The 12015-nt window shown below is 54.4% G+C and overlaps 2 protein-coding genes across 2 annotated transcripts; one reads left to right on the top strand and one right to left on the bottom strand.

The window, feature by feature from the left end:
- Window positions 1–4306: 4306 nt before the first annotated feature.
- Window positions 4307–5914, top strand: rag2 (recombination activating gene 2; the record flags this gene model as incomplete). The annotated part of the gene is made up of 1 exon (XM_084451110.1): window positions 4307–5914. The coding sequence occupies one exon, from the start codon at window positions 4307–4309 to the stop codon at window positions 5912–5914; it is 1608 nt and encodes a 535-aa protein (XP_084307236.1).
- A 1720-nt stretch (window positions 5915–7634) lies between these two features.
- Window positions 7635–11679, bottom strand: rag1 (recombination activating 1; the record flags this gene model as incomplete). Its single annotated transcript, XM_084451305.1, has 3 exons — window positions 7635–9382; window positions 10055–11160; window positions 11351–11679. The coding sequence occupies 3 exons, from the start codon at window positions 11677–11679 to the stop codon at window positions 7635–7637; spliced, it is 3183 nt and encodes a 1060-aa protein (XP_084307431.1).
- Between the last annotated feature and the right edge of the window lie 336 nt (window positions 11680–12015).

Genomic DNA, 12015 nt, shown 5'->3' with positions numbered 1-12015 from the left:
CTCTCCCTTTCTCTCCCTCTCCCTCTCTCTCAGATAGAGAGACATCCACGGGGCACTAACCTCCCCCCGGTCGGCGGCCAGGACGCCATCACGCTCCCTCAGCCAGCTCTCTTCCTCCTCCACGCCATCTACCGCTCCGTCTCCCCCTCTCTCTCTCTCCGTCTCGCCTGGGAGAGGGGCACGGCCCGAGGGCACAGCTGTCCGTCCGGCCCTGACGCCTGACTGGAGAGAGGAGCTGCTCATGGGACTGCTTGGAGGAGCCAAAGAAGCTCTGCAGGGCGTCCAGCACCATCCAGCACCGTCCAGGAGGAGGGCTGCCTGAGCCCCTCTCCACCCCTGGCATGAGAGAGAGAAAGAGAGAGAGAAAGAAAGAAAGAAAGAAAGAAAGAAAGAAAGAAAGAAAGAAAGAAAGAAAGAAAGAAAGAAAGAAAGAAAGAAAGAAAGAAAGAAAGAAAGAAAGAAAGAAAGAAAGAAAGAAAGAGAAAGGGACGGTTGAGTTGGGAGAGAGGAGAAGGAACAGTGAAGGGACAGAGAATGAGAGATGAACAGCGGACGATACAAACAGGCTTTTAAAACCTGTGCATTTTAACATCTGTTGAGTAAATTAATTAATTAAATCGTTCATTGAACAGAAAGAGGCAAAGTGGAACAGAGCTGGAGCGATTTGTGGAGTCGGGGTGGGATTAGAAGAGAGAGCTCCAGTATGGGATTAGAAGAGAGAGCTCCAGTATGGGATTAGAAGAGAGAGCTCCAGGTTGGGATTAGAAGAGAGAGCCCCAGTATGGGATTAGAAGAGAAAGCTTCAGTATGGGATTAGAAGAGAGAGCCCCAGTATGGGATTAGAAGAGAGCTCCAGTATAGGATTAGAAGAGAGAGCTCCAGTATGGGATTAGAAGAGAGCTCCAGTATGGGATTAGAAGAGAGAGCTCCAGTATGGGATTAGAGGAGAGAGCTCCAGTATGGGATTAGAAGAGAGAGCCCCAGTATGGGATTAGAAGAGAGAGCTCCAGTATGGGATTAGAAGAGAGCTCCAGTATGGGATTAGAAGAGAGAGCCCCAGTATGGGATTAGAAGAGAGAGCTCCAGTATTGGATTAGAAGAGAGAGCTCCAGTATGGGATTAGAAGAGAGAGCCCCAGTATGGGATTAGAAGAGAGAGCTCCAGTATGGGATTAGAAGAGAGAGCTCCAGTATGGGATTAGAGGAGAGAGCTCCAGTATGGGATTAGAAGAGAGAGCTCCAGTATGGGATTAGAAGAGAGAGCCCCAGTATGGGATTTGAAGAGAGAGCCCCAGTATGGGATTAGAAGAGAGAGCTCCAGTATGGGATTAGAAGAGAGAGCCCCAGTATGGGATTAGAAGAGAGAGCTCCAGTATGGGATTAGAAGAGAGAGCTCCAGTATGGGATTAGAAGAGAGAGCTCCAGTATGGGATTAGAAGAGAGAGCTCCAGTATGGGATTAGAAGAGAGAGCCCCAGTATGGGATTAGAAGAGAGAGCTCCAGTATGCCACCGCACTCCTGGTTCGGGGCCACTTGTCAAGACATGATAAGTACAGTACAGCTGTGGCCGCACTGGCCAGAGAGACAGAGTTGAAATTACCCAGCTGGCACTCTGCTCCATTCAAATCACTACCGGCGCCCCCCGTGGGGGGCGGTGGCAATTAACGTAACATTAAAGAGTGATAAACACGTGCGACCGTGTGATGGTGGGGACATCAGAGCTGTCACCGGCTCATCCGTCACCCGGCTCTGGAGCGGGGCGGCGCCGCTGCCGAGGGACAGGAACAGGTGCTGCTGCTAGACTGTAATTACTCCCTTCTATCAATTATGCACAAAACCGTGCACGGCCTGGGGTTCCTCTGAGCCCCCCCCTCCACACGTGCGCGCACGCACACACACACACAAGGCCCCATCCCGACTGCAGATCCACAGCAGTCAGCGTGTTCGACTGTGCTGCTGCTGCTGCCCAGAGGAAACAAAGCCACACTGGTCTATTTTCTTCAGGTCTGAATTGGATGTAATAGATCTCAACTGCTGGGAAACACATTTCCACATTGCTTATTCAGCTGAGAGACAGGGGATGCTTTATATCCCTTTCACTGGTTGAAAGGAAGGTTCTGTTCTGCCCCCCCCCCCCCCCCCACTCCCACCCCTGGCCTCCCAACTCTAGCTCACACAGGTGCTCTCCTCTCCTCTCTTCTCTTCTCTTCTCTTCTCTTCTCTTCTCTTCTCTTCTCTTCTCTTCTCTTCTCTTCTCCTCTCCTCTCCTCTGCTCTCTTCTCCTCTCCTCTGCTCTCCTCTCCTCCCCTCTCCTCTCTTCTCCTCTCCTCTGCTCTCCTCTCCTCCCCTCTCCTCTCTTCTCCTCTCCTCTCCATTTCCTCCGCTCTCTCAGGCATTTGCGGTTGCAGCCTTTGTTTTGCACACTGAGTTCTCTCGCACTCAAGCCCCCTAGAAAACACAAAAACATTATGCTAATGAGCACCAGACATCTGCTTCCAGCTCCAGCTCAGTGTGTGTGTGTGTGTGTGTGTGCGCGCATGTGTGTGTGTGTGTGTGTGCGTGTGTGTGTGAGATAAGTGAAGGGAGTATGTTTTTGTCAGTTGCCACCCTGCCTGCGCTGGTATAATTTTGGTGGAAACAGGAGATTCACGCTTGAGTGGGGTATAAAAGGTTCCCCCTGTTCCTCTACCCCCCCCCCCCCCCCCCCCCGCCCGTCCCATAAACAGCAGAACAGCTTATTATGAGGGAGTCATGCATCAGCTCAGGAGTCCCACTCCCACTGACTGAGCATGCTGGCGTTAAACACACACAGGGAACTGTTCACCGAGCACATAATGAGGACTATGGTTTTGCAGGGATAACGTGGTTTGAAAACAGTTTTCCTGAAATACCATAGTTAGTTAATATTTAGTAATAGCCTCAACAACACTCAATACTGTGTCCACTCCGTTCTAAATAGCTGAGGAGGGCAATGGATAAGTGTTTCCCAACTTCAAGGAAGTAACTTGAGATCCAACTTCTGTAACTACTTTGCCCAGTCAGAACAAAGAGAATGATGTTATCATCAGAGAGTTGAGGTAGCGCACCTGCTAGTCACAGGCAGTTAACCTCAACACTCGTCTAGTCAACGAGGCTTCACAAACTGTCTGCAGAGGTTGAATTCGCTACGAAGTCGATAAAGCAAATAGCCACTGTTGGATCTCATCTGAGCATATCCAACTTCAATAAGAAGTGCAGACAAGCAGCTTAATAGCTACGTTACCTGGGCAGGTAAGCAGTACTGAGATTCTGCTTTGTTCTAGCTAACGTTAGCTATAAGTTAGCTTCATCTGCTGTGCTGTCATTAACTGGCTAGCTTGTTACAGAAGAGAGAAATGGAATAGTTAGACCCTGACTTAGTGGTGCCGGCCTAATGTTAGCTATCGTTACTGTCCTTATGCCCTGGCTTGACTAGCAAGCCTACAATTCAGTTTAACTGACTGGTAACGTTAGATAACTTTAGCTACCGTAACGTTAACAGCTAATAGCCCTCATCGTTTGGACGCTAGCTAGCTGCTGTTATTGCCAGACTAGCGTAGCCAGGTTATACAGCATGCTAAGTCAACATCAATATTAGTTGGAGAGATTCTTTTGTTTATAATTAAATTGATAGTTACCTTATAAATTTCACGTTTCGGCTGCAAATGGTTTCACAAAAGTGAGGACAGTTTACGGATCATCGTCTCCCTGGTAACGACGTTGTGCAATGGCTTTTGGGAAATGAGTCTTTCATCCCTAAATAATAAATAAAGGACCAGTGAAAAAAACTACATTTTCCTCTGCGTCAAGTGTCACATCATTTTGACGTGGAAAAGAACGTTGCGCATATCTCGATGGTTCCGTACTCATTGTTTATAATTTGTTTGGGGATAAACATATTGAAAAAAGTACTATAATTATTTGGGATATTGGCCTAAACATGTTTATCACACAGTAGTATAAAATCAAAACGAGGAACACTTACAAAAATGGCGAGGGATCCCAGATACAAAAATAGGATTGTTTTTAATGCAAAGTGAAAAACTGAAAAAAAGGAAAAATTAAACATTTCAGTCATTCAGACTCTCGTCAGACCGAGTAGTAAAACCATGGTAGCTCTCTCATTTAATGATCACCAGGATATCAGCATTAAATGCCTCGAGATCAAAACATGTAACAGCTGACACCCAAAAAATGAAAACAAATGCCAGCTGAGCTGATCTGACACCATTCTGTTTGTGTTGTTGTTGTTGTCACACAGGCAGGCACCTGTGAGAGCGAGCGGCAGCATGTCCCTACAACCGCTGACTGCGCTGAACTGCGCCAGCCTCCTCCAGCCTGGCTGCTCCCTGCTGCAGCTGGACGGGGAGGCCTTCCTGTTCGGCCAGAAGGGCTGGCCCAAGCGCTCCTGCCCCACGGGGGTCTTTGGCATCCGTCTGAAGCGCGGGGAGCTGAAGCTGCGGCCCATCTCCTTCTCCAATGACTCCTGCTACCTCCCGCCCCTGCGCTGCCCGGCCGTGGCTCGCCTGGAGCCGCACGATGGCGACGCCGAGGGCTACCTCATCCACGGGGGCCGCACGCCCAACAACGAGATCTCAGCCGGCCTCTACCTGCTGACGCTGGACAGCCGGGGCTGCAACCGCAAGGTGACCCTGCGCTGCCAGGAGAAAGAGCTGGTCGGGGAGCCGCCGGGCCAGCGCTACGGCCACTCCCTCAGCGTGGTGCACAGCCACGGCAAGAGGGCCGGCATCCTGTTCGGCGGCAGGTCCTACATGCCGCCGGGGGAGCGGACCACGGAGAACTGGAACAGCGTGGTGGACTGCCCGCCCCGGGTGCTCGTCATCGACCTGGAGTTGGGCTGCTGCTCGGACCATGCCTTACCCGAGCTCAGCGACGGCCAGTCCTTCCACCTGGCCTTGGCAAGAGGGGACTGCGTCTACCTCCTGGGGGGGCACACCCTCGCCTCCGACGCCCGGCCGCCGCGGCTCTTCCGCCTGCGCGTTGAGCTCCTCCAGGGCAGCCCCCTGCTCTCCTGCACGACCCTGGACGCCGGCATCTCCGTCACCAGCGCCATCGCCACCCGCCTCGGCCCCGCACACGAGTATGTGGTCCTGGGCGGCTACCAGTCCGAGACCCAGAAGCGGATGGAGTGCAGCAGGGTGGTGCTGGATGACGCGGGGATCCGCATCGAACCCAGGGAGCCCCCCCAGTGGACCGGTGACATCAGCCACAGCCGCACCTGGTTCGGCGGCAGCCTGGGGGAGGGCGTGGCCCTGATTGGGGTGCCGTCCGAGGGGAGGCCTGCCCCGCCCGAAGCCCATTACTTCTACCAGGTGTGCTTCCAGACAGGGGCGGAGGAGAGAGGGGGGCAGGACACCACCCAGGCCTGCAGCCAGGAGTCCACTGATTTTGAGGACTCGGCCCCGCTCGAGGACTCGGAGGAGCTGTATTTCGGCCGCGAGCCCCACGAGCTGGAAGACGGCAGCGACGGAGACGAGGACGCCTACAACGAGGAGGACGAAGAGGACGAGTCCCAGACAGGCTACTGGATCAAATGCTGCCTGGGCTGCCAGCTGGACCGCAACACCTGGGAGCCCTACTACTCCACCGAGCTCCGCCGGCCCGCCATGATCTACTGCTCCCGGGGGGAGGAGGGCCACTGGGTCCACGCCCGCTGCATGGAGCTGCCCGAGCGCCTGCTGGTCAGGCTGTCCCAGGGCAGCGCCAAGTACTTCTGCCTGGACCACGGAGGCCTGCCCTGCCAGGAGGGGACCCCGGCACGCCCGGCGCCGCTGGCCCTGAGGCGCCCCCCGATGAAGACGCAGCACAAGAAGACCCCCCTCGTGCTGAAGATGACCCCAGCCAAGAAGAGCTTCCTCAGGAGGCTGTTTGAGTGACGGTTGAACACGGAATGGAATTGATTTGATTGATTAGCTTTATTGGTCCATGCAAAATTGTACCTTTTACAAAATACTTAATAAAATAAATCAAATCCTCATACCTGTGTTTTTGTTTATATTGTTTTTGAAAAATAACAAGTGAGACTGAAGTCAAAAATTCAAAAAAGGTGTTTTTTATTTATTTATTTGCTCTTCAATTTACATGTTTAAACACAATCAGAGGTGACCTGGACCCTGGCGTCATTACTAAATCTGTTACAGAGTCGCTCTGGTCTACTCCATTTAATCACACATTAGGAAAACAAAAACAACAGTGCTTTTTACATCTACAGTTGAATATACGTCATTAGAAAAGAGAGTGTGAAATGCCCTGAAACATGACAGAATCCTGCTTGAACCAGCAGATTGAGGAACTGTGACAACGTGATTTCACTATAATCATCCACTGTCCATTATTTCAGAAATAGAATTAATTATGAAAAAAACGAAGTTACTGTGTGGCGTCACAATTTTGTGACAATGGTAAAATGATACAGTACATTTCATAGTATCTGCTTGTCATACAGTTACAGCCTTCACAGTATAACAGAATCACAACATTTAATCCAATAAATCAATAAAAAAAAAGTGACTTCATGTAGTGAAACAGACAATGAAATCAATCAATCAAACCAAAATCAGTTCAGTTTGCATCAGCCTCTCTTGTGGCTGTTGTCTCCCTCTGAAAAGCAAAAGACTGTGCAGAAACCCCCGGGGAGAAATGGAGCCAGGCAACAAGGAAATTAAATGAAATATCCAGCCCTTCCTCAGGCCGCCAGCCTCAACAGAGTCAGGCCACGTAATGACCTTACAGCATTGTCATGCAATCACAGGAAAGGTCATATCCTTTATTTCACCAAAAGAGGTCGAGCAGTATCGTTTCGCATTCACTGTGCAAACACTAAAACAGATAAGATGGTTTCAAAGTCATCTGGCATCTTTTCTGCCCCTCAGGGACCCACACATAAAGCGCTAAAGTCATCATTTCCAGAAGGCACTCAGAAACAAAGACAATTTGAGTCTCCGTGATTCCATTTTGTTCCAGCCCAAGTGATAAATTAATACAGTGATCATAAATGTGGCTCTTTTAACACAATTTTCCTGGAATGACTTACTGTGCTTTCATCTTTTTCCATAAATAACCTCTCCGTATAAATTCATGAGTGTGTCATAACCCTGCAATACAATAAACTGGCTCATATTTCACAGGCAGCCCAGGATAGAACACAAAACACTTCCTGTAAAACTAAAGCACCAGGAAGGAAGTCCTCCTTGTCCCCCATTTTCCCATGTTCCCCACTATCTGTACTGAAATCTTTAATTACAAATGTAATGAAAGTATAAAAGTATAAAACACATAAAAAGCAGAAGGACATTATATATCCAGTAATCCGATTAGAGATTATGTAAAATAATTAAATGGATCATTGAAGACAGAAAGATTTTCTTGAAATCCCTGAAAATTATGATAGATTAATGGAAAAGTGCAATTAATCATGCATGTCTTCCAGAACGTGCTTCGCATCCCTCTCCTCCATAATGGAAACACCTCCACCATCTCAAAGTCTAACTAATGAACATAAATGTATTATTGCAATGCATATACTTAAATACAGTATCAGATCAAACTGCTTCTCTCCTGTCAGGTCCAGTACCCTGTCAGGATGCCACCATCATATCAAAAATCTTGGACATCCAGGGACGGGTCGGGATCATCGGGACTCTCCACTGGGTCGATGGTGGCCTGCAGAGCCCTTTCGGAGTCTCTGTGAGCTTCCATGAACTTCTGCAGGTACTTGGAGGTGTAGAGCCAGTGGTGTTTCAGCACGTCCTCCAGTTCGAAGGCCTTGGACTGCCGGGCGTTCATCTTGCGGAAGCGCCTGAACAGCTTGTTGCCGGACTCGTTCCCCTCGCTGGCCCAGGCCCCGATGGAGCCGTCCCGCTCCACGATCTCCGGCACGTGGGCCAGCGTCTTGTGGAGGTAGTTGGTGATCTTGCCGTCGTACCTGTACTTGAAGGTGGAGGAGAGGAGCTCGGCGAATCTCTGGGAGTTGAAGCTGTAGCCACACAGCTGGTCGGGGCATTCCCGGGCCGGGCAGGTGGAGCGCCACACGGGCTTCATCTGGAGGTAGAGCGCCATCAGCTCCCGGAGGGCCTCCCGCCGCGGCTCCGAGGGGACCAGCTCGCACACCGCCTCCACCGCCTCCACGGTCATCAGCCGGCGGGCGTAGTTCCCGTTCATCCTCATCACCGGCCTCAGCTTCATCTTCCTCCTCAGCTGCTTGTCCAGCGCTGCGCGCCAGCCGCGCCGCTCCTCCCGGCTGGGGCTGGGCCTCTGGTGCACCTCCCCGATCTCGTCCTGGAAGATCTTGTAGAACTCGGTGGCGTTGCCGATGTCACAGTGCAGGGCGTCCAGGGTGGGCTGGGTCTCCATGAAGGGCTTGGCCGAGACGCCCTTCACCCGGTCCCGTAGCTCGTCTGCGCTCTCCGAGTAGGGGTTGGTCCTCCAGATCTCGTAGCGCTCCACGTTCTCGTCGTGGCTACGGGTGATGGAGTGGAGCACCATGTTGTGGGAGGCCTCCGCCCGGGTGGAGTCGCAGAGGGTGCAGATGTACGTGGAGCCCGAGGCCTCCAGCCCCTCCATCTCGCGTACCATCTTCTCGTCGTAGCCCGTACCCCTGAAGTGGAAGCGGAAAGAGCGAGGGAGGCCCCCCAGCGACAGGATGAGGCGGCTGCTCTTCATGGCGTCCCTCTCAGCCACCACGGGCCCCAGGATGGCCGTCAGCGTCTCGTGGTCGGACTCGTCCACGAACATCAGGCACAGGGGCTTGCAGGACAGCTCGGAGTTGGGCTTGGACTCCCGGAAGACGGTGACGGCCTCGTCCGCGCCCTCGGCCTGGACGGAGACGGACATGACGGTGAAGGAGAAGCGCACGGCCTTCTCCGGCACCGCCGGCCCTCCGCCGTGCTTCTCGTTGACGTCCCCCATGCCGTCGCAGGACTCCTTGACCATCACGCTGAAGCCCGCCGTGCAGGCGCTGTCCTCCAGGCCGCGCTCCCGCAGCCCCTCCACGATGTCCTCCTCCAGGTCCTTCAGCGCCGACGCCAGCGCCACATCGTAGCGGAAGCGCCGGGCGACGGTGTCCGCCGGGCAGTCGTCCACCGAGGCGGCCCAGCCCGACAGCCCATCGATGATGCCCACCTGGCAGGACGACGACACGCCGCGGAGGGCCGGCTGCCACTCGAAGGGGTGGTAGCCGGGGAGGAGCTCCTTCTCCGCGTGGCGCAGGGTGTGCAGCGGCTGGAAGATCTGGCGCCCGCTGGTGGCCTTCACGGTGCGGTACATCTTATGGTACTGGCTGCAGCTCAGAAAGGTGTTGACCCGGATGGCCAGGCACACGGCGGGGTGCAAACCAAAGCCTCGGCCTGCAGGGAGAGAAGAACAGAAGCAGAGAAAAAGAAAGCAAAGGAGGGGGAGAGGTGGAGAGGGAGAGATTTTTATATTCAGCACCCATACCAAAATGGGTTTTCTCAGTACGGTGCCATCAACCACAGTCACCCAGCATACTCTAACACTTTGATGATAATTGTAGAATGTGGCGCATCCTAATTTGCCATTATTATGAGCGTTAGAAGGGGACAGGGGGGGAATCAGCAGATGTATTGGCTGCGATGATGTATGGCTGCAGCTGAAAACAAGCACCAGCTGGCCCCCGTTCCCCAGAGGAGAGGACAGGGCTGCCTGCGCTCGCAGATACACGAGCTGGGGGTGTTGTTTTGATTCTGACAGGATCCCTACATGGACTGGTATTTTGTGTGTGTGTGTGTGTGTGTGTGTGTGTGTGTGTGTGTGTGTGTGTGTGTGTGTGTGTGTGTGTGTCTGTATGTGTGTGTGATAGAGAGAGAGAGAGAGAGAGAGAGAGAGGGGTGGTTCCCCCTTGTCCTTCATAGATCTGACTAATGGTCTGTGAGTTATCTTCTATGGTTTGCCTGTGATGTGCATTAGTGACCCAGTCAGAGCTGCAGGCATAATGGCCAGAGCTCGCCAAGGAGGGTGAGTTTGTAGCGTAGCTGGCGTTGGAGCCCTTGAGCCCTCACCTTGCATCAGGGCCTCCAGCTCGTCGGCCTGCCGGTGCTCATTCCCCGCCCTCAGCGCCAGCAGGAACAGCGTCAGACACACAGATCTGACGTCTCCTCCCTCCTCCTTGTCCGTAAACGCCTTCACCTGGGTCCTCAGGTCCCTCAGGCGGTGCTTCTGAGCGCGCCGCGTCAGGGACAGCAGGTGCTGGCGGGGGCGTCCTCCCTTGTTGACGGGCAGGTAGTTGTCCAGGGACTCCTCCGGTGGCGCCGCCCAGTCCTCCTGCTCTTGGTCCAGCCAGTGGGCGAGACAGTGCGCCCTGAAGCGGTCCAGGCCCACCCTCTCCCCACAGCCCTCCCTAGGGCAGAGCAGGGGCAGGGAGCGCAGGGCGGAGAGGAAGGCCTCGGCAGGCGCGGTCAGGTGGGCCGGGGGGCACGGCAGGGCGCACGCTGGGCAGATGGCGCCCAGGGCGCGGCCGTACTCCAGGATGCAGCCGCGGCAGAAGAGGTGCCCGCAGGGGGCCTGGACCGGGTCCGAGAGCAGGTGGTCGCACACCCGGCAGACCACGGCGTTGCGGAAGTCGACGGGGAGATCCTCGGAGAGGAGGCCAGCGCCGAGGTGCTTCTTCTGGCAGCTGGTGATGGTCTGGGCCCACTGGGCCCTCTGGACGTCAGGTCTGGCCCGGGCGTTCCCCGCCCTCCTCTCCCCCGCGGCTGCGCCCTCGCGCTGCTCCCGCTTGCTCCTCTTAGCCAGACGCTGCGCTCCGCGGGGGGGCTTCCTCCGCTTCCTCCCCCTGCGCTGGAGGAAGGGTCTCCCCGGGGGGCAGAGGGGGCAGAGGGAGGAGTGCGGCCCCCACGCCGGGACCCTGGTCCGGGAGAAGCTGCAGAAGCCGCCGCCCCGCATGGCAGCCGTCCAGCAGCGGTGGCAGAAGGACGGAGGGTGGACGGTCTCCGTGTCCCCCGTCACGTCTACCTTGAAGACCTTGAGGATGACCTCTGGCCAGGCGGTGGCCTTGCAGCCCATCCTGCGCAGGGCGCCCCGGCTCGCCTCGTCCAGGGGCCCCTCCACCTGGCGCTCTGGGCCCTTGGCTTTGCTCAGGGCCACGCCACAGAGACGGCACAGGCACCTGTGGACAAGCAGGGACATCAGACACAGATACACACTCCAATCTGGTCACTGACAGTCTGTTTCAGTGTTTGCTCCAGTTGTAGAGAGGTGATGTGAGTGTATGTGTGTGCGTGTATGTGTGTGTATGTGTGTGTGTGTGTGTGTGTGTGTGTGTGTGTGTGTGTGTGTGTGTGTGTGCGTTCACTAACCTGAGGTGGTTCATGTGTGTGTCCATCTCCTGCAGTTTCAGATCCACCCTCCTCCCCGGACCCTCCACGTTCTCCTTGCTCTTGCCCCCTAGGCACAGCTTCATCACGCTCCCTGGCAGACCCTCCTCCTCCTCCTCCTCCTCCTCCTGAGCACTCTCCCCCGGGGGCCTGGTCTGGGGGGGGTCCGCCTCGGGCGGCGCGTCGCCTGGTAGAGGGGCCTTCTCCATTGACCTGACCCGGAACAGCTTGAACTTCCAGTCAGAGAACTTGAAGTGGGGGTGGCAGAGCTCGTCTGGCATGGAGCTCCGGGGCGCGTCCGGCTCCCTCATCACCTCAGCGCCCTCAGGCCCTGGGGAGCAGGAGAGGCTTGAGACTGACCCACTGGCAAGAGATTCACTGATAGGCAGACTGCACTCGGAGGATATAGAGAAGACATTTACGTGGACAAAATCAAAATCCTCCGATATTTTCAGGATGTCCTCTCAGTCCCACAGCCCATGACACACAAGCTAAGTAGAAGCTTTACTTGGTTCATCTGGAATGCATGTACAAAGAACTCTGGAATCCCTTGACTATAGCCATGATCCACAGAGCTATATTATACCATAAGTGGCATTTAGATCTTCTGCAAAATGCATGAGACAAGCATTCTGGGATCGATAAAA

This window comes from Borostomias antarcticus, assembly GCF_949987555.1.
Source record: "Borostomias antarcticus genome assembly, chromosome: 16".
Lineage (NCBI taxonomy): Eukaryota > Metazoa > Chordata > Actinopteri > Stomiiformes > Stomiidae > Borostomias > Borostomias antarcticus.
Note: the sequence above shows the minus strand (reverse complement) of the source record. Positions and strands in the feature narration are given on the sequence as shown.